Source organism: Anabrus simplex, chromosome 8 (assembly GCF_040414725.1).
Source record: "Anabrus simplex isolate iqAnaSimp1 chromosome 8, ASM4041472v1, whole genome shotgun sequence".
Taxonomy (NCBI): domain Eukaryota; kingdom Metazoa; phylum Arthropoda; class Insecta; order Orthoptera; family Tettigoniidae; genus Anabrus; species Anabrus simplex.
This window is the reverse complement of record NC_090272.1, coordinates 5,675,250-5,698,490: the sequence shown is the minus strand read 5'-3', so window position 1 is coordinate 5,698,490 and position 23,241 is coordinate 5,675,250. Positions and strand designations below refer to the sequence as shown.

At 40.6% G+C, this 23,241-nt stretch overlaps 1 protein-coding gene across 2 annotated transcripts in view; it reads left to right on the top strand.

Annotated features, from left to right (window-relative positions):
- Nucleotides 1-23,241, top strand: part of LOC136879178 (uncharacterized) — a 60,828-nt gene that overhangs the window by 26,996 nt on the left and 10,591 nt on the right. Inside the window, exons 3-4 of one of the 2 annotated variants that reach the window (XM_067152947.2) lie at nt 14,737-14,905; nt 17,107-17,310. In XM_067152947.2, coding sequence (XP_067009048.2) covers nt 14,737-14,905; nt 17,107-17,310 — 373 coding nt within the window. The remainder of the gene's footprint in view (nt 1-14,736; nt 14,906-17,106; nt 17,311-23,241) is intronic. The other variant, XM_067152948.2, reaches the window with a different exon arrangement.

Genomic DNA, 23,241 nt, shown 5'->3' with positions numbered 1-23,241 from the left:
TAACAGTATTTTCCACGATAATAACACGCAGTTACCTACACAACGAAGGTGCCACCACCCTGATCGGAGGGTCTGCCTTCCAAGGGCTGCACACGACTAGAAATAGCCGCACGATGTTATTATTATGAATTGTCTACTTGAAACTACTAGGTACTGCTAAATGTTTTCATTCCACCCCTGAATGGGCAGGCGGATCTCCTAGACGGTGAGATGTGCGGTGAAGGTGAGAGGGTTGGCGGCCGTGGAACTGTCCCGGCATTCGCCTTGGTGCAGGAGAATGGAAAACCACGGAAAACCACTCTCAGGAAGCCGACGGTTGGGAACAGCCCCTGTCTCGTCTCCCGAACGCAGAGACCTACAGCCACGGTAGAGCTGTGGCCACGCCTCCTCTGCTCGATTGGCCGGTTCGGAGTGTTGAGCTGCCGAGACCCACTGTGCATCCAAGGAAACCTTGGGAAATCGCTATATGAATGTTATAACGTAGGGTAAAATAAATCTAATGCATGTGTTTAAAATCCTGTTTAGTTTCTTTTTACTCACTAAAATCCTTTGACACACCGATGACGGGCCCCACAGATCTCCGTATTGCTACGGCTGGATGTGTTTGATTGGAACCAGAATTCTCCGATTTTACGCTAGGGCTTTGTTCGCAGCTTGTTGTGGAATTACTTGCAGTCTTGGCATATTGGTGTTAGTGCCGGTCTCTTTTCGATCTTACTAGCCAAGAGTTGGCAACGACGGCGAAATAGGTTCATTATCTGATGTTTTATGTGAAAATAGAGGTAATGTCAGTGATTTTGAGCCCTCGACATCGTCGTTGAAAACGTCGCCGTGTTTTGCTGAGTGACAATGATTCTAGTAGTGATAATCATGTAGAAGTTGGTTTACTTGGAACAGATAAAAGCAGTAGCTACACCGAGAGAGATCCAGCCATATATTTGGAACCGTTTGAAGGCCATCCATGATCCGTGCAGAATTTTAGAGGTAGTAAATCGCTCTTTTGATGACGAGTGTCACAGCAGTCAAGGTTAAGCAGGATCAGGGAGCGAAGCAGTTGTATTTTAAGGTGTGTTGGAAAAATTGTTGAGTAGCATTTCAGTGAATAGAGGGATTTGGTTTACCCGGAAGGACGTGCGTTCGTTTCTCCGTCAGCAAGTCGAAACGTTGAGAAAAGAGATTTCCACTCCTGGACAGGAGGTTCACTCACACTACACCAGGTTAATTGCTCTACTCCACAAAGCGCTGAGGTTACGCGTACTAACTGTTATATCTCCACTCTATGTTTTCATTACAACATCAAAGTTGTTCAGAAACTGATCATTATTGCAAGAATATTTACGAGAAAATACTGATTTCTGTGTTGAGAGACGGAAGGAGAATAAAATATATAGCATAGATCACTGGGAATGCATTACAATAGACCCGGAATTCCTTCGTTAAAGCTCCTTTGAGTAGATCTCTACAAAAACGAGGAAAGGTCGAGATGGTGTCAGAAGTGACTATATTGACTAAGCAATTGCTCCTTCTTCACGCGATGTTTCGTTAATAAAAACATTTTTCTCAGAAAGTACAAAGAAAGAACACACGGATATGTCTATGGTCTCCTTCCATAACGACACAAAGATTATCTAGGAGTATTATAGGTCCTTCTATTCCCATTTTAACTTGAATTTTTCAAAGAAGGTACTTATGACAATTTTGCCAAATTCACTTTCGTCCGTTGGGTAATTCCTGAAATATCGTGCATGTATCTCAACGTTAATGCCTTTGATTTCTTTAATAATCCACCCCTCATCCCATAATCCCTGTAAATCCCTTGACACTCTCCATCTTCTGAACATAAATTTAAAGTCTACTCCTCTTGTAGGCTTTCTCTACTACCTGACTCGTACTGGAGATACGATGGTGAGAGCCATTCTGTGGTCAGAAAGCGCATTGCTTTTCATCCAAGTTACTTTCCCCCATAGATCGCACAGTACTTTACAAAATGCCTGTGATGGCGGTGGCTTTTGTTTTAAGAGGAAGTAAAATAAAGTCCTGTGAACACCTTGCCTGGTGTACCGATCAATGAAATATCTCCATAGTTGTTGCAATGATAATAATAATAATAATAATAATAATAATAATAATAATAATAATAATAATAATCATGCTATCAAGTTAAAAGTATTGGGGACATCGATCTATGTCGGTGTCATGGTTGAACCAATTTAAATATTTGGGAGAAATTATTCATCCCTCTGGTTTAAACCGCGAAGCAAATAAAGAAAGAATTTCCAAATTACAGAAAGCATACAGGATCACTCGGAACAGGTATAATAATAAATCAATATCTCGGAATGCAAAACTTAGACATTATAATACAGTGATCAAACCTGAAGCGTTATATGCCTCAGAAACCTTAATCATTGGTGGCGGATCTTTAACCAACGACATTGAGAAACAAGAAAGGAAAATTTTACGAAAAAATTTTGGCCCAGTTAGTATAGATGGAATATGGAGAAAAAAATAATCTCAGGAGATATATTGTCATTCTGAAAAAAATTCTGACACTTTTCGGAAAAGACGATTGAAATTTTATGGACACATTAACAGAATGAACACTAACAGGCTAACTAAAAGAATTTTCAACCTGGCCCTTTCGTCTAAAACCAAGAACAGCTGGCTTCGTGAAATTGAAACAGATCTCCAGGAAATCAACATCTCAGAAGACATTGTACAGGACAGATGTAAATTCAGAACCAAAATCGACAATCACCACTTTGAAGACAAACCCAACACCAGAGCTACTATAACTTGGACAGAGGAACGAAGGAAGAAGCTCAGCGAGAGGATGAAGAGATTTTGGGACGAAAAGAAGGCCAACACATCAGCTAAGCAAGTTCAACCGTGCTCCTGAGTAGGGCATAACGAAGTAAAAAAATAACAATAATAATAATAGACTAATAATAATAATAATAATAATAATAATAATAATAATAACAATAATAATAATAATAATACTGAAACCGAGCAAGAGGCTGTGCGGTTTGTGTCACGTAGCTGTGAGCTTGCTTTCGGAGGATAGTGGGTTCGAACTCCACTGTCGGCAGACCTGAAAATGGTTTTCCATGGTTTCCCACTTTCAAACCAGGAATATGCTGGGAGTTGTACCTTAATCAAGGCCATGGCCGATTTCCTACCCACCCGTAGGCCTTATTGTCCGATCGTCGCCATAAGACCTGTCTGTGTCGGTGCGACTTAAAACGCAAATCGAAAAACATACTGAATGCATATTTCGTGGATCCGCTACACATTTGTTTCGCTGGCGATATAATGTACACGGATGAATTAATATACAATAGTATATTGTCGTTTGCTAAAACACAATATTGGGAACTGAATATGCTACAAAACTACCACAATTTTTCTGTGATCTAATACGTTTAAGATTTCTCCCAGACTGGATGTTAAAAGGCACCAGATATGGTGATTAGACACGACACTGAATGTAGTCATCCCTGTTTAGGTCTGGACATCGCAATGCTTCCCATTTCAGTAGCCAAGGTGTGTGCGTGACGTAATCCATTGCACTTGTGATTCGCACGGAAATGCTTCTTCGTTTAATCACAGCCAGAAATAGCAGCTTGATTAATGACATTCACTTACCATGTTGTTGAACAACACAGGGGCGGCCGAGACAGGAAGGTAAGCGGGCTATATTTTAAATTTATGAATTCCAAATCATCAGTATCTTCTTCTAAATAATAATGTTATTTGCTTTACGTCCCATTAACTACTTTCACGTCCGGCTGCTGGCCTTTGATTACAGGGGTCTCGGCTTCAATTCCCGGCAGGGTCGGGAATTTTAACCATGATTGGTTAATTTCGCTGGCACGGGGCTTCATCATCATTTCATCCTCATCACGACGCGCAGGTCGTCTGCGGGTGTCAAATCAAAAGACCTGCATCTGGCGAGCCGAACTTGTCCTCGGACACTCCCACCACTAAAAGCCATACGCCATTTCATTTCATTTTAGCTACCTTCACGGTTTTCGTAGACACCGAGGTGCCAGAATTTAGTCCCCTAGTTCATTTACGTGTCAGTAAATCTGCCGACGCATGATTGACGTATTTGAGCACCTTCAAATAACGAAGCTGCCAAGTTGGGGTCACAAGGCCAGCGCCTCAATCGTCTGAGCCACTCAGCCTGGCCCTTCTTCTTCTCCCTCCACTTTTCCCACATACTGGTGGGGTCGCGGGTTCGTACTGTACTGCACATGTAGTCTCGTTCATATTTAACTGCCGGATGCTTTATTAGGAGAGATTCCTTCACTATTGCGTGTGCATTGAAAGAAACACAAACACTCAGTGTCTGAACTAAATGCGCCTTAAATCACAGAAACGGCCGGGAATCGAACCTAGGACCTTCTGAAGCGAATACCAGTACGTTGACCATACTGAAAAGGAGCCGAACAAATTTATGAATTCGAAACTTTCAAACGAAAGCATGTCGAAGAATCGATAGACAGATAGACGAATAGAAGATTTATTTTACCTGGTGAAGTTGAGGAAACTTGTCCGCATCTTACTCTTAGACTGTAAATACATAGAATATATGCAGTCATTAGGTACGGGACGTTGTGTCCGGGTGCATGGCTATGGGGCAAATGGTCGCCGGTTCGATTGGCGAACGGGTCTGGGGTCTTGTTAACTGGGATGGTTCGGTGGCTGCATGTGGTTTCAGCATTAGGTTTCATGATAGCTCGGGCCCCATTCCCTCAGAAGCGCAGGTCGCCCATCAGGCGTGCACCAGGCCTGTCCGGGGAGCTGCACCCCATTATTATTAAAACAATAACAAACTACGAATAAGATACAACAAATTCATTAATTTCAAGGCGTCTTTTCGCTGAGTAAGAGTAACCACTCTTTGAGCTCATTCTTTCCTCAATATATTGAGTGGTAGTTTTCAGGTCTGATGGCAGTTTATTAAACGTCTTCGACTGAACAATGAATTGTACTCAACCCGTCTTTCCTGACCTATGACGAGGTTAGCTGACTTGGTATTTATTATACAGTATTTGTGAACATCACTTCTGAGATTGAATTTATCCGTTTCTGCATACACCTTAACAAGTGCATTAGAAATATAATACAGTACGTTTTAGGATTCTTAAAACCTGACCGGTGGCAAATGTGTATGAAATGTGTAAATATTATCCTTTGATGGGGTCACTAACCTCCAGTAATATCTCTCGAACCATTTGTTTAAGACGTGCAATGCATGTAGGCAGAGTAGAGATGGGGTGATGCTCCTTTATTGTTAGTCCACGAAAGTGTTTTCTGTGGTGAACGTGGGTCCACATTTAGTTCACCGGAGCGCCGATACGGAACGTCGTTAGGTGCTACCAACTGCTGAAGGAAATGAGCATTTGTTGTAGGGACGCTAATTCTGCACTGCTTATGTAACCTGTTAGACCTCGTTTACAGTTTTTTAACTGGTTTTCCCACGTCCTGGCTAGTGATTAAAACATTGGTCTAACACGTCAGGGGATTTTAGCAGAAAGGCTCTCGTAGGGAGTTTGTTTCGTGTCAGCCATTCGCGCACACCGTTCACTGTTCTCTCGGGGGCGCCAAGTTGGGGATTACGATGATTTACTAGATCGGTGCCATGTTCAGAAAATGTATCCAATGCTAATGAGTTCGTGGGTAATATCCATTTGTTTGTTATAAAATTTTCGTCTGGAGGCGAGATGGTGGGATTCAGGAATTTTCAGGTAACTTTATCTCTTCTCGTCAAGTAATATTTTACATGGCCATGCCCCTTTTAACGTTATATCTTGTTCATTTCTATCTTTGATACTTCTTCCTTTGGAGTTGCCAAATTTAGTTATGGTACATACTTTGTCAAGCCCCTACCATGGCACTCGCTATATTCTCCGAGTATGAGGAGTAATCTGATCTAAAAAATGCGTTGTTTCTCAATATTTCTGTAAAGAATACATTTTACTTGAGTAACACATCGCCTAAGGACTGCCTGGCTAAAGTGAAGATCTTTATGCGGTGTACTCTGCGACGCCAAAATGCCAATGAAGCAAAAGGCAAGGTTTAGAAAGGCGCAGTTCTGTGATGTTAGCTGGACAAAACAATGGCTGCTTAGATGACAAGGAGGTCTCACTCTGCTCCACAAAATCCAGAATGAATAAATAGAAGGTTTCTTTAAAGTCGTTCCGAATATAGAGAAACTCAAAGAGCGCCGCATGAAGTCGCGAAATGCGGAGGGTTGATTCCTACGTCGTAGAAGTATTAGCATATCAAATCTACCCGGGTCCGCCTGTGTGGTTAAGTGGTTAGTGTGATTAGCTGCCATCCCCGGAGTCCCGGGTTCGATTCCCGGCTCTGCCACGAAATTTGAAAAGTGGTACGAGGGCTGGAACGGGGTCCACTCAGCCTCGGGAGGTCAACTGAGTAGAGGTGGGTTCGATTCCCACCTCAGCCATCCTGTAATTGGTTTTCCGAGGTTTCCCACTTCTCCTCCAGGCAAATGCCGGGATGGTACCTAACTTAAGGCCATGGCCGCTTCCTTCCCTCTTCCTTGTCTATCCATTCCAATCCTGCCATCCCCCCGCAAGGCCCCTGTTCAGCATAGCATGTGAGGCCACCTGGGCGACGTAGTGGTCATCCTCCCCAGTTGTATTCCCATACCCAGAGTCTGAAGCTCCAGGACACTGCCCTTGAGTCGGTAGATGTGAAATCCGTCGCTGAGTCCGAGGGAAAACCGACCCTGGGGAGTAAACAGATAAAGAAAGAAAGAAAGAAAGAAAGAAAGAAAGAAAGATAGAAGGAAAGAAATCTACCCGGACGAAGAGGCAGGCCGACGGCTAAACATGAAAAGGAAATTAGGATCATAGATAGATACAACAGGTTCTTTATCCAACGATTCAATAAAACATTATATACAAGAAATACAACTTAAATAAATAAAACCAATTTCTTAAAATAATTAGCAAGTTTAAACAAAATCTAGAGACATTTATGTACATATATTATACAGAGAGGACCTTACGCCTACCGGGCGAGTTGTCCGTGCGGTTAGGGGGGCGCAGCTATGAGCTTGCATCCGGGAGATAGTTGGTTCGAACGTCACTGTCGGAAGCCCTGAACAAGGTTTTCCGTGGTTTCTCATTTTCACACAAGGCAAATGTTTGCGCTGTAAGGCCACGTACGCTTTCTTGCCACTCCTGGCCCTTTCCTATCCCATCATCGCCATAACACCTCTCTGTGTCAGTACGACGTAAAGCAAATTCTAAAAGAGCACTCTAATTTTGGAGGGGGAGGGGTGAGTGAAGATTCGCCCATCTCATTCAGTGATTTTTTGCCCTTAGCAGCCATGAATTTTCCGGAGCCACAGCTCTCACTTTAGGGAGATGAAAAATGTACCTTCGCCTAATATTGCGGCGAGGAACAGGTGATGGAATCAGCTCCACAATGCTAACTTGAGCATCGTGCTGCCGTAGTGCGAAGAGATCCGACTCTGTATGAGTTATAAAATGTATAAGAAGAAGAAGAAGAAGAAGAAGAAATACATTACATTATGTTGTATATTTTGTATAATATTTTATTTGTTTTAGTGGAAACTCTTTATTATAATACTATTTTTGTTAGTTCAAATAGAATCAAAACTATGAAAGAAGTCATGCTGAAAATTTCGTGTTGAATGAATTGATATTTCAAGGAAACGCACCTTTTGTAGGAAAAACTGTAAATGCTGGGAAATCGGGGGTGAAGTAAAACATGTTCCTGGACAGCCAGGCCTACCGTACAGTATCACATTAAAATTCCCTGAACATGGGAAACAATACAGATAAGAACAATATAACAGCCAATTTAAATACAGCAATGTATGAGCTTTAAAATGTAGAGATAATAATAGTATTATACTTTTTGCCCTAGAACCTCTATAAGTGTCCCCTTACTGCTAGTTAGGAAACTCCCCTTCACGTTCTACTTGAACAGTAGTCGCTTTAGTGGACCGAGCCCTTGTGGTGGTCACAGGTCTACTATGGCGAAGTTTTCCAAAGCAAAAAAAAAAGTTATCCTTTCTGGTGCAGATTACAGGAAGAAATGGAAAATTTACCATCACGTGCAGTTTTTCAAATTCATCTCATTATTTTAGCATATTTAGCCCAAATGAAACGAATAGCCAGTGCGTCATACGTGACTTAAAACGTAATAATGATCAAATTAAGGCTGGAAATAGGCGCCGCTCCGCCCATCACCGAGCGGCCCCGGGTTCGATTCCCGGCTGGGTCAGGGTTCTTTAATTGTAATGATTATTATCCCTGGTCTGGGGACTGGGTGTTTGTGTCGTCCTTATTGTTCCTTCCCTCACATTCAACACTTTACACATCCGCAGTTTCCAAATACACGCAGGTTCGTAACATATGGTGCACTCTCCTAGGTCGACGCCCCGAATAAATAGCATTTTGTTGAAAGGCTGGAAATAAGAGGAATACGATTTAGAACATTGTTACATGTGTGATTATATTTTCTACTTTTGTCTTAGTCAGTGTATCTGAAGGCTGTATTAACAATCCTGACACATTTTGTGGCGGATTTACAGGCAAAAAAACAACAATTTGGTACCTTTCAGTAAAAAAAAATCTTACGTGATAGGAAGAACGGAGATAATATTCGAAATCAGCAGCAAAAGTTCAGATGATAAACGAAACAACCAAAGGGAATACAATTTTGCAAAAGTTATTTTTGAGACCTGTGTTACATATAGAGTAGTATTATAACAAGAAATGCAGAATATATCTAGAGGGAATCTGGGCCTCGAATTGTGTTTAATTCGACGATTTATCGAATCATTGCAAAATGATCCAACTAATGATAATAGTTATAATAAAAGTGATAAAGAATTTAGAAAAACAAACAAATCAAATACATAGTTATTCATAACCTATAAATGGAACAAAACTTCCAGTACGGAAATATAATGTTTTAATTTTGAATTTCAACTCTTTGGGGCCTAGTCTGTCAGCACTTCAGCTTCATTGGAATGACACTGTTACATCCTGTCGACTGTGAGCTCTGTGCTCAAATCTATCACAGAAGATGTTTCAGTGCTCTTTTCCGATGAATTTCTGTAAATCGAGTGCACGGAGGTGCGGGAATATGAAAGTGAAGACACGAAAAAGACAAATTTGGTTGAAAGCAGTGAACAAGTTCTAAAGTGACATTCACAATAATAACATCCTCATTCGAAATCCATGCCATTAGTGCCCTTCCAATGTTGTTCAGAATGAAGAGCATGAAATGTAATGATTGCATGACCACCTAAGAATCAGAGAGTTCGAATTCTTCAGGCGCTGGTTATCCTCAGTTAATTCCGATAAAGATAGCCGCATTCTTTCGTACACTAACGTCGAGTCATCTTTGAGAAAAACTCTGTCCACTTAAGCTAGCGTGTAAACCTGCTTCGATGTTGAACATGTAAATCCTTAGCAATAATTTGAAGAAACACCGCAACGAACTTATAAAATTACAATTATCGGTTGGCAGGGTTTTATATTTTTTTCATTTTCGTTTCATTTCCTTGTGTTTCGTGGCCTTTGTCTTTCTTTGTCAGATACCTTCATGTTCCGAAGTGCCGAATCGCTTCTTTTCCTCTCTGAATAATGTTAATAGAGGATAGTTGCCCAGTTGTACTTCCCTTTAAAACAATAATCACCACACCACTCCACAAAAATATATAATTCATTCTAATTTTCGACAGCTTAATATCTTCGTCTTGTAATGTGGCCCTGCACTCTATAACCACAATGAATGAAACTCGGCAAGAGTGTACAGAGCTTCCAACTGGCGGGTAATTACCGGATTTTTGGGTAAGTTCTAAGCTCTGGTTATTCGGGGGAGGGGGGGGGGTAATATGAAAGCTGGGTACTTTTTGACTATCGGAGGAATATACACAGAGTAGCCAAAAGTCACGGGAAGGGGTGTTCCATTAAAAAACGTGCCGTGTATGACCCCTGACCGTTGCGGCTAGCTGCAGGGTAACTGAGCAGTCTGTCACAGACACCAGTGTCGTGAAGATGGCAACACATAGCGAGATCATCGGCGCACGGCTATTGGGTCATGGCATTGCGGAGATTACACGCGAATCCGGGTTTTCGAGGCCAACAGTGTCGAGGGTGGATCTTCAATATCACAGAGATAATGTTACCACCCGCGTGAAGACCACAGGTGTTTAACGAACGGACGTCACGACGCCTCCGCAGAACCATCCTGGGCGCTCGACGGGCTACTGTGAGTCAGATCACCGCCCAGTTGAATGGTGGGAGTCAGGAAGCCATTTCTACCAGGACTGTAAGGAGGCAACTGCACCGCATAGGTGTCACCAGACGACAACCAAGTCGTGTGCCTTTGCTGACACCTCGACACAGAGATCGCCCGCGACCATCTGCAATGGACCAACAGCTCGCCGTATTGCTGTCGGCTAGCAGAAGAGCAACTCGTTATTAACATGTAGTTCACCACGTTTTTAAGCTGTGAACACACTTAACTATGAAATCATTGTGTCTTTGCGGGACTGCTCTTGGAAGCGCATTCATTGTTTCATATGCTAGAGCCATATATAAATACTCACGTGATCAAAGTGCTAGGTCATAAATCTGGTGTGTGGCTCCCAAACTCCATGGCGCAGCAGCCCAGAAGGACCATGTCCTACCGAAGGCCTTCACAATATGATGTGAGGAGTGGTCAGCACGACAGATCCTCTCGGCCTTTATTCTGGGCTTCCTAGACCGGGACCGCCATCTCAATGCCAGATAGCTCCTCAATTATAATCACTTAGGCTGAGCGGACCTCGAACCAGCCCTCAGATCCAGGTAAAAATCCCTGCCCTGGCCGTGAATCGAACCGGGGTAAGAGCGACACCGTACCCCTACATCGCGGGATCACCTGAAAAAAAAACTGACAGAAATTTAATGAGGATTTCACTAAGGTGTATTTTTATTTCTGTAATTTATGCTCCAAAATCGTTGTAAATAAGTTTGCTGTATTTTTACTTGTGAGCGTAGAGGATTTTATCTCTTCATCGGTATTGATGCTTGATTGGCACTCGTTTAAGATTAGAGGGTAATTTTACTGCTAGACATTGGCAATCCCTTCTTATTTATTATTGCGTAATCTTACTGTTCAGTAGGCTTTATCGTATGACATTCCCTGAACGGCTGAAGTATGATGTTACTTGCTTTCAAGCGAAAACAAATATTATATAAAATGGAATACAGCTACTTTTGCTCCCGAACACGTGATAAGTACGTGCTCTATTATGATTGTCAGAACATAATTCGCAGAGGAAACTTATATTTAGATGAATTTTAATGTTGGAAATCTTCTCTAATGTTGGCATGGAAGGTTTTTGTTTTCTTGATTTGTTTTTACAACTTGCTTTACGTCGCACAGACACAGACAGGTCTTATGGCGACGATGGGATAGGAAAGGCCTGGGAGTGGGAAGGAAACGGCCGTGGCGTTGATTAAGGTACAGCCGCAGCACTTGTCTGGTGTGAAAATGGGAAACCACGGAAAAGCATCTTTAGTGCTGCCGACAGTGGGGTTCGAACCCACTATCTGCCGTATGCTACGCACAATCTATTGCTCGGTGGTGTGGCAGTTTTGCGATAATCGTCCTTAACTTCACTACTTCAGTGAGGTTATGAAAAAATACGGATAATTTACCTTCTTGAAAGCAGAAGGTCATAGATTCGTATCTTGTTTGTGGGAACCACAATCTGCCTCCTTGCTTCACAACACGTAATGACGCTGTAATTGACCAGCGCACCTGACGGATGCACGTGCAATTAAGTAAACAAAGAGCGCCATGGATCCGGGATCGTGCGCATCTCTATTTACTCAAGCTGCTAGCAACCTGAACGTTGTTAATTAGGTGTAAGGGAGCACTTTACAAAGAACATCCAGCTGACTCTAACATTTTACTCTGACCTTTATGAAACCGATCTAGCGATATACTGTAATATATTTTAGAAGAATACTATTGTAATTCATGATAATACAAATTTAACAGCCATAAATAGTTTTCTGCTCAAAGTTAAAATAATACAAGAGTGGATTCAAAATTAACGCACAACGCTACACATAAAAGTCTACAGTAGCGCGTAATGATCTCAACCACGTCTCTCGAGACAGTTCTCCCATCGTGATACCAAGTTAAATATGCCTCATTCATAGAACCCCGTTCCCTGGAAGTATAGCCACGAGCGAAGGGTCAATTTCACTTCTGCATCTGAATCGAAACGTTGCCCTCCCAGGAAAGTCTTTCCTCATCCTAATAGATGATGGGGTTATATAAGGAGAGTAAACTACAGTAGAATACGTTAACCAGGAGAATAATGAATTCGGCAATGCAGGGCGAGAGAAGCACATAGAAACCTAAACGACGATAGTTAGACTGAGTTTTTAGTGATTTAATGATAAGACTTGTGGAGACTTAGCTAACTCACCAAGGCTTGCACTATGACACCGAAATATTTTAACGAGCTATTTTATTATTTTTATTCGCTTTAACTGTTTCCGGGAGTGATCACGGTCCCGGAATTTTGTCCTACAAGAATTCTTTAACGTGTCGGTAAATTTGCGGACATGAGGCTACCGTCTTTGAACACCCACCGTTATCTTTAGACTCTAACTTGGACTTAAGAAGACACTCTGCTATGATCCTTTTCTTCATTTTTTTTAATTGGTTACGCCCAACTAAGGATTGCGTTTGAACTTTCCGGTATTAGCACATTTCTGTTTTTCCTTCTTCTCTTCCTTATATCTCTTCATCATTTCACTGTGTTCCACTTTACGTTGTTCAGTCCATCCTGTATTTAGTCGGGTGGACTTTACAGAAAATTTGTATTTGTGAAATAAGGTTCTGAATGTTGTTATATCCCGAATGGTTTCTCCATTAACGCCAATTTAATTTAGGTCTTCACAGATTTCTTTCAGCCAATTATTGCGATTTTTCATCGTTAACTTTAAAATTTTCTTTGTGAGCCTGCTATTATCTTTTCTATATAAGTGACCACACAATTATAATCACCGTTTCCTGATGTTAACTGTGGTTTTTTCTGTAACATGATAGATTTCATGAAAGTTCGTTTTCATCCAAATTCCATTCCATTTACTCATTAATATACTACACAATACGAACATATTTATAAAGTAACTGATGGACATCCATGTTACACACATTGTTTTATTTAGTTTATTTTCCGGGTTGAACCGTGTTGTTGTGACTGAAATACGCCTACTCGATCCGAGGTAGTCAGTCTCCCAGGCAGCTGACAAACAATACAGCAATGTATTCGAAACGTCGGTAAACTGTACGTAATGTACAGAAAACAACAACACGGTTCAAATCGGAAAGAAACTAAATAATTCTACACACCGCGGGAGCTTCACCTCTAAGATACACACATGTTAAATGAATGTAATATACGCACATGTTTTACACAAGAACATTTTAATTATGTTTCTGAAAAAATATCTGCTTACATTATCCTCAGTCATAATGTGCTGACGTGTCTTAGACAGCTGCGTTCCTTGCATTACCAGGCATTGAAATCTCCAAATAATTTATGAAGTAATATCACATATGCTATCACGCGTTATTACCTACAACTTCAATTGAAGTGTGTGTGTTTGGTAAATGACGCATTCAGTTCTGGTACTGAATTGAACTGGAACGGCGTTCCGTTTCTGGAAGAAATGTTACTGCATTTTCTTTAGGAAGTAAAAATAAATTTACTATGGCTTAACTGACAACTGATACAACTTAAAAAAATGCTGTATCAAATGCAAAGACTGATAACGAAAAAGTAATTTATTCATTATCAGTCGTTGTAATTGCCCTTATCATGTATCAGCAGTGTGTGGATGATTGTATGTATATTATAGATAATCGAACTCATGCTAATATTACTTGCTATAAAATAATAGTAGACTGTACCTTTTAACGAAATTTCGACATCACAATAATACCACCTCACATACGGAACGGTAAGTATTGTATTATGCGATTTATTTATTTATTTATTTATTTATTTATTTATTTATTTATTTATTTATTTATTTATTTATTTATTTATTTATTTATTTATTTATTTATTTATTTATTTATTTATTTATTTATTTATTTATTTATTTATCACGTTATTTTGCATGAAAAGCGAACTTTTTTACTTTTCACTGACAGAATTCATTTTCTCTCATTGGTTGATGTATGGTAACAATGGCCACCGTGCTGGCTTTCGGTTCAGAAGGTCCCGGCTTTGTTTCCCGTTCGGGCCGAGAAATTTAACTACGTGTGATTAATTCTACGAGGAATTTGTGTTCGTGCTAATATACATTCCTTCCTCTGCATACAACCCATGACAACCATCTCGTCCCTGCACGTGGGGCTGGACTAAATCAATGCCAATAAAATGAGGAAATACCATTAAGCAGAAGATTGACGAAGTTTAATGCAGCCGCTTCCAAAATGAAGACATATCACACATTTCGTTCGGTATCAACAAACCTGAGTTCGTCTTCTCTGTAAAGCTTGATTGTTTCGTAGGATGCTTTTCCAATTACATCATATCGCTGAATTGAATTTCAATGTTACGAAGAACCTGGAATATTTTACACGCTCGCATTATGCCTTGAATTTTCCTACATTAATATCTGTGTGTTCATTTATCAGGTTTTGGAGGAGGTGGCTTCGGCGGAGGTTCCGGCGGATATCCGTACTACCCAAGCTCTAACCAGAACTTCAACCAAGGAGGAATGCCTTTCGACTACCAGGCTCTCTTCAGGCAGTTCTACGAACACCTTCAGCGCTTGTCTCAGCTACATTCGGCCTACACCCCCAAGTGAGTCACTTCTCACCTCCTTCCTGCTTGGGTTCTTCACCTGTTAACATTTCACTTGACCTCCTTGTCTCGCTCTGACATTTAATGAAGCTCCAGGATGTAAGATACTTGAAGGACGAACCGAACGAACATGTGAGGAAGAGGACGAGCATGTATAGTCAGCGAAGTGGCACTCGACACAGAGGGCCCGGGTTTGAGTCCCGACCAGGCCGCGGATTTAAACACCATATAGTTAAATCCTCTAGCTTGGAAACTTGGTGTTTATGCTCATCTTAATATGCATCTCTTCATCCAAACACAACACAGAACACTACCAACCACCACAGGAACACACTAACAGATAATGTATACATCCCTCAATATACGGTTGCCCTCAGGGAGGGTATCCAGCCTTAGGAAGGGCCATATCCCCAATAACATGGAAAAAATCCAAGAAGAAGAATAAGAAGAATAAGAATAAGGAAAAGACAGGTGTATTAGATTTTGTTTTAGTTTTACTGACTCGTATAATTCAATGCAGCTGCATAGTTCTGTACTGAAAACAATCAACTTTATTTTAACTAAAGTAAATACGAATAATTGTTTCTGGTGACGAATGTGATAAACGAGTAAAATCGTCACTCACTCAGAAGGCTGCAGTTCCGACGCTGGCCAATGCTTTTTGAAGAGAAAAGAATGACTACATTCTCAATTTCCACTGTACAATCAGATTTACTTTTGTTACATTGGAAGTTGGGTAACATCGGACGGACATACCAGCAAGAATTGCTCTCAACATTGAACTCAGTGAAACAAAAAGAAAGAAACAAAGAACAAAGAAATAAACACCAGGAAATCATTCGCAAAATTTTTTCTATAAAAAATTCGGAACTTAGGAAAGCAGATTTTTTTTTTTTTGCCAGTGGCTTTACGTCGCACCGACACAGATAGGTCTTATGGCGACAATGGGATAGAAAAGGCCTAGGAGTTGGAAGGAAGCGGCCGCAGCCCAGATTTGCCTGGTGCGAAAATGGGAAACCACGGAAAACCATCTTCAGGACTGCCGACAGCGGGATTCGAACCCACTATCTCTCGGTGCTGGCGACGAATGAAGATGTTCTACACAGACAAACTAGGTTTCATTGAATCTATACAGAGAAGAGGAGTCACTGAGATAATACATATAATAAGATTTCTAAGCCACCGCTATTCATTTTGCCATATAGCGCATATTTCAGGACGCAAAAATCGTTAATTTCTCCTGTAAATCTTATGTATGTTCCTTCAATACTGCCCTTCGCGAGTAAATCTGTAACTGTTCACCAACGAGGGGAGATTCTTGTCCTACTTGCCTTCGCCATTTAGGGCTAGTCTGGAGATAAACACATATTTTTACATGATGTATGGATTTTCATGAAATTTGCAGCGAATGTTTTCTAAAAATAAAACAGGTATTTATTTCCAAGACCTATTGGAAATTTAATTTTAAATAGTCCATGAAAACGTTCCTTTGTAAATTTCAAGTAACTTAATTTCCTTTCTTCAGTTCTGTCGCAATTCTATTGAAAATTTAGAACCTGATAGAGAACCTAATACAAATTCAAGAAATAGTGTTTATTTATTTTTGTAACACTTTATATTCCGAGACTGTATTTCAATTATTGAACTTTTTTTTAAGAAAATGCAGGATATAGGCCTAACGATCCCTTCTACCTGAAAAGTCCTGAGACCAAATATTCCATATACAGTTTTTCTAATTTATTTTTCTAATGCTACTGTGATACCTTCAGTATAAAACTCTCATCAAATTAAATTAATTATTACAGAACAATAAAGAAATTCAATTTTAAAATGTAAAACTTTTAAAAATACAATACATAAATGTAGTTTCCTCTGTTGAATGATTACCTAGTTTCAAAAATCTAACATTTACAGAAGTATGACTGAAATGCCTATTTTAGCCTCCAGACTGTACCGTACCCTTAAGTAATGAAACATGTATTGAATTTTATCATCGAAAATTGTGAGAAATATTATAATATTGGATGTTAGATAGCTCTCATGAATCACACGCCTTCCTGCGCATCCTCTCTAGCCAATATTTAATTTCTTCCTGTTCTTGTTTTTCATATCTTGCTGTATTGTGGAAGGTACAGGGCTTATTCTATTGCTTTCTTTCTGCACTGCTCTTCTCTTACTGCTTCTCCCGCACCATGAAATAGCATCTATGCAGCTTCTGTCACTAGCAACGCTGGACATGGCCATTTTGGTTGGGCGGCAAATGTGGTTTCTCCCAGAGCTCACTACGTCCAAAGGGTTCCGCATGGCAGCCACCAGACCGCAGCACCGAGCCACCGCAGCCATCTTGTGGCCAGCCCAGTAACCTACTCACACTCCCGTGCTCACGTGCGGGTCTTCCCAGGCCGGTAATGACAATGACCTAGCATGATGTTCATAGCAATTAAGGTTCGTTCTGACTTGATGGAAAAGTGAAGTTCACTGTGCATGAAGAATTGAAAAGAAGCCATGGAAAATTAATAATTGCAATGACAGGCATTTTCTACACGTTTGTACGGAATGATGAGTACCTACACAACTGTTTCTGACGAGAACAAGTTCCCCAACATTAGTTTTAATTTAATTTAATTTAGTTTTAATTTTCCTGCACAACAGGGATACTTCCCCAATTACAACCGACGGAGGTAGACTGATCCGTACAAAGCCTAGATCATGTTACTGACGTAAGAAATAATAATAAGTATTTTCTAGTGTTTTGACATCGCACTAACACATCGAAGGTTTCCGGCGACGTAAAATTTGGAAAGGGCTATTGAATCCAGGTTTTTGATACGCAATCTAGTGAAATAGATGGGCTGAGTTGCTCAGACGGTTGAGGCGCTGGCCTTCTGACCCCAAACTTGGCAAGTTCGATCCTGGCTCAGTTCGGTGGAATATCAAGATTCTCATATACCTCAGCCTCGTTTGGGTAGATTTACTGGCACGTAAAAGCACTCCTCCAGGACAACATTCCAGCACCTGGGCGTCACGAAAACCGTGAAAAACTAGATAATGGGACTTGAAAGCAATAACAATATTATTCTAGTGAAATAATAAGTCTTTCTTTATTAATCCGTTCACCCTCCAGGGTTGGTTTTCCCTCGGACTCAGCGGGGGATCACACCTCTACCGCCTCAAGTGCAGTGACCTGATGAGTGAGACTTTGGGTCAGGAATACCACTGGGAAGGAGGACGAGTACCTCACCCAGGCGGCCTCACATGCTATGCTGAACGGGGGCCTTGTGGGGGGATGGGAAGATTGAAAGGGATAGACAAGGAAGACGGAAGGAAGCGGCGGTCGCCTTAAGTTAGGTACCATCCCGGCATTTATCTGGAGAAGAAGCTGGAAACCAAGGAAAACCACTTCGAGGATGGTTGAGGTTTGAACCCCCTCTTCTACTCAGTTGACCTCCCGAGGCTGAGTGCACGCCGTTCCAGCCCTTGTACAACTTTTCAAATTTCGTGGCAGAGCCGGGAATCGAACCCGGGCCTCTGGGGGTGGCAGCTAATCACACTAATCACTACACCACAGAGGCGGACGTAATACTAATAATGTCGTGTGAAGCTCTCCGATGAGGATGGGTGACATCTGCCGCGTATTATTGTGGTGGAGGACAGTGTCATGTGTGGTATGTGAGTTGTAAGGATGTTGAGGACAGCACAAACACGCATTCCTCGAGCCAGGGTCCGAACCACGAGCGAAGGCCAATAAACTGACTACTCAGCCACGGAGTCGAAGAAAGGTCTTCATGCCCTGAACGGAAAAGACTTCTCCTTGCCTGCATATTCTGACTTGGGTGGAATATTACAGTCCTGATACACTGACGGTTCGGTGATTCCGTGCAGTTTGTGTATAAATTAGATTCAAATTTTACCTCTATCGGAATATAAGAATAATTAATTCCAAATCACAAAGAAAAACTTCTTCGAATTTCCATTCTTGTGCCTTTTTCTTTCCCCGTTACATCATTTCACCCTGTCAAGAATGTGAATACCTTCCATGCTAGTGTAGACCCGTGATATATTGGACTCACCGTGAACTGTTACTTCTTCCTCATGTTCGAACGAACCGTAATCATTAGCAATGAAATCTGATTTACGAAAACTAACAGCATGTGGTTGAGGATATCGTTTGGAACAGAAGACATCTGGCTGTAATGTGGAGTAAAGTGAGTGCTTCAGGACATGTACATTTCTAAACAGGTGGAATCATGTTTTACACTATCCATACATATAAAACAACATGTCGTGATTCATCATCGCCGAGCCAAAAATACTGGACATTAAGAAATGAAATTTTGAGGATATATTTATATTACAATGTAGGTGCTCCCCAAGGGAGTATTTTTGGATATTCCTTAGCTAACAGGGTGAAAAGTGGGGGTGAATTTTTAAAATGAGTGTGTCTATATCTCAAAACTAAGTTTACAGATGTAAAAATTGGTATTTAGATCTCCTTTAAAAATAAAAAACACGTAATTTTTTCTTTTCGGAAAATCCCAATAGGAGGGGTGAAAATGAGTGGAAAAATGGGTTGAATACCTCGAATGGGGATACAGTACTTACATCACAGAAACTGAGGATATTACAGACCTGAAAATTGGTATTTGGGATCTCCTTTAAAAATAAAGAAACACGTATTTTTAAAGTTTTTGGAAAATCCAATTAATGGGGGTTAAATGGGATGACAAACTGGGGTGAATTTTTAGAAAGACTATATCTACAGTATATCTCAGAAACGTAATCTGCTGTAAATGTAAGGAAACACACGTGATTTGTTTTCGGACATTTCACTTAAGGGCAAATAAAAAGGGGGTGAAATTTTAAAATGAGCCTGTCTACACAGTATATCTCAAAAACTTAACATGTTACAGACGTGAAATTTGGTATTTGGAATCTCCTTTAAAAGTAAAGAAATACGTGTTCTCGGAAAATCTAATGAAGGAGGGGTGAGGGGGGTTAAAGAACTGAAAAATTAATTGAATTAATTGTATGAGGATACTTACATCTAATCTATATATATATAAAATAAGAGTTTAGTCTGTACATTGCTCAGAATTTAAAGAGGATGGCATTTCTGTACCGGTCGTGTCCACAGTAACAAGGAAATGCACCTTTTAATTTCCCGTAATGTCTGTCTGTCTGTCTGTCTGTCTGTCTGTCTGTCTGTCTGTCTGTCTGTCTGTCTGTCTGTCTGTCTGTCTGTCTGTCTGTCTGTCTGTCTGTCTGTCTGTCTGTCTGTCTGTCTGTCTGTCTGTCTGTACACGCATCACGAGAAAACGGCTGAAGAGAATTTAATGAAAATCGGTATGCAAAGTCGGGGAATAAGTCGCTATAATCCAGGCCATAAATAATTTAATTCACACTGAGTGAAATGGTATTTCGACAGCAGTAGCCTACTGGCCTTCGGTTCAGAGGGTCCCGGGTTCGATTGCCGGCTGGGTCGGGGATTTTAACCTTAACTGGTTAATTCCAATGGCACGGGGGCTGGGTGTATGTGTTGTCTTCATCATCATTTCATCCTCATCACGACGCGCAGGTCGCCTACGGGAGTCAAATAGAAAGACCTGCACCGTCCTGGGATATCCCGGCACTAAAAGCCATACGACATTTCACCATTTCTATCAGCGTGAATAAAGTTATATATGGCCTAGATTGTAGCGACTTATTCTCCGACTTTGCATACCGATTTTCATTAAATTCTCTTCAGCCGTTTTCTCGTACTGCGTGTACATACATACAAACATAGACATACAGACAGACAGACATATCGGAAAATTAAAAAGTGCACCTCCTTGTTACTGTGGACACGACCGGTACAGAAATACCATCCTTTTTAAATTCTGAGCAATGTACACACAAAACTCTTATCTATATGTATAGATGTTAAGCATTCCATTCTAACTTTCAGTATAATATCGCAGCGGAGCACGGGTATCTTGCTAGTTTAATACTAAAGTTGCAATATGGTGGTAAAATGAGAACCTATATGCCTTCTGTTTTCTCGAGTGAGGCCACTTACTGTCGCGCGTAGCCAAGTGCGCGTTATTTCTGGCGATACGTCCGTGCATTATTGACCTTATTGTAGAGGTGAACAATTGCACTGTCAATGTCCGTGCTATCGTTCATTTCAAATGTGGTTACATTTTTATTTATATGCCAGGATAATCTACCGTAATCTAACTTTAAGGTTTCCAAACTAAAAGGTGGCTCTTGAAAACGAACCCAGGAAAGATTAAGAATGATCGATTTACGACCAGAATAAAGTACATTATGAAGAGTAAAATCAATTTGCCCCAACTCCTTTTTCACCCCACAGCCGTTAAGTTGAATTACCAACCCCTAAACAGAAGGCGTGTTACTTTATGTTTAAAGGAGATTCCAAATACCAGTGTTCACGTCTGTTACCTTCAGTTTTGAGATATAAGTATCCTCATAAAAATTATTCACTTTTTTCACTGCCTTTCACACTCCCCCCCCCCTCCCGTTAAGTGAAATTTCCGGAAAAAATACTTGTTTCTTTATTAGTAAAGGTTCTTTTAAATAGCAGTTATCACGACTGTAACATCTTCAGTTTTTGAGATATGTGTCCTCATAAAAGGAATTCAACTCCTTTTTACCCCGTCCCCCAAGATGATTTTCATCCCAAAATGCGTTTTTCTTTGTTTTTAAAGGAGATCCAAATACCAATTTTCACGTTTCCAACATCTTTCGTTTTTGAGATTATAATATCTTCCTACAAATAATTCAATTAAATTTTCAATTTCCCCTTCCTCAAGTGGATTTCTGAAAACAAAAAATACATATTTCTATATTTTTGAAGGAGATTTCAAATACCAGTTTTCACGTCTGTAACATCTTCAGTTTTTGAGATATAGTATCTTAATAAAAAGAATTCAACCCGATTTTCAGTCCCTTTTACCCCCCACCCAAGTGGTTTTCCCGAAAATAAAAATTACATGTTTCCTTATTTTTAATAGATATTAAAAATACCATCTTTCTCTTCTGTAACATATTAAGTTTTTGAGATATACTGTGCCGGCCCTGCGGTATAGGGGTAGCGTCCCCGCCTCTTGCCCGGAGGTCCCGGGTTCAATTCCCGGCCAGGTCAGGGATGTTTACCTGCATCTGAGGGCTGGTTCCAGTTCCACTCAGCCTACGTTATTACAGTCGAGGAGCTATCTGACGGTGAGATAGAGGACCCGGTCTAGAAAGCCAAGAACAACGGCCGAGAGGATCCGTCATGCTGACCATACGACACCTCGTAATCTACAGGCCTTCAGGCTGAGCAGCGGCCCCTTGGTACGCCATGGTCCTTTGGGGCTGATGTGCCATAGGGGTAGATATACAGTAATCTTTCTAAAAATTCACCCAATTTTCACTCCTGTTTAACCCCCATTAATTGGATTTTCCAAAAACAAACAAATACGTGTTTCTTTATTTTTAAAGGAGATTAGAAATACCTATTTTCAGGTCTGTGATATATTCAGTTTCTGAGATATAAGTATGCTCTTTAAAGGCATTCAACCCCTTTTTCACCCTTTTTCGCCCCTCCTAGTGGGATTTTCCGATAACAAAAAATACGCGTTTCTTTACTTTTAAAGAAAATTCTAAATACCAATTTTTACATCTGTTAATTTTTAAAGTTTTGAGATATAGATACACTCATTTTAAAAATCCACCCCCCAACCTTTTAACCCTCTTAGCGACGGAATATACAAAAAATCCTCCCCTAGCGAGCACCTACATTGTAATATAAATGTATCCTCAAAATTTCATTTCTTAATGTCCAGTAGTTTTGGCCCGGCGATGATGAATCAGTCGGCCAGGATACCTTATTTTATATAGGTAAAGAACTGGAATCAGATAAGGCTTTTTGCGGATGATGTTATTCTGTAATGGGTAATAAATAAGTTACAATATTGTGAGCAACTGCAACGTGACCTCTACAATGTTGTGATATGGACAACAGGCAATGGTGTGTTGATAAACGGGGTTAAAAGTCAGGTTGTGAGTTTTACAAATAGGAAAAGTCCTCTCAGTTGTAATTACTGCGTTGATGGTGTGAAAGTTCCTTATGGGGATCACTCTAAGTAGCTAGGTTTTAATAAGAGGAAAACTGTTCATTGGGGTAACCACATTAAAGGTATTGTAAATAAAGGATACAGATCTCTGCACATAGTTATGAGGGAATTAAGGGGTTGTAGTAAGCAAATAAAGGACAGGGCATATAAGTCTCTGGTAATACCCGTACTACAGTATGGTTCCAGGATTACTTGTTTCGAGAACTGGAAAAATTC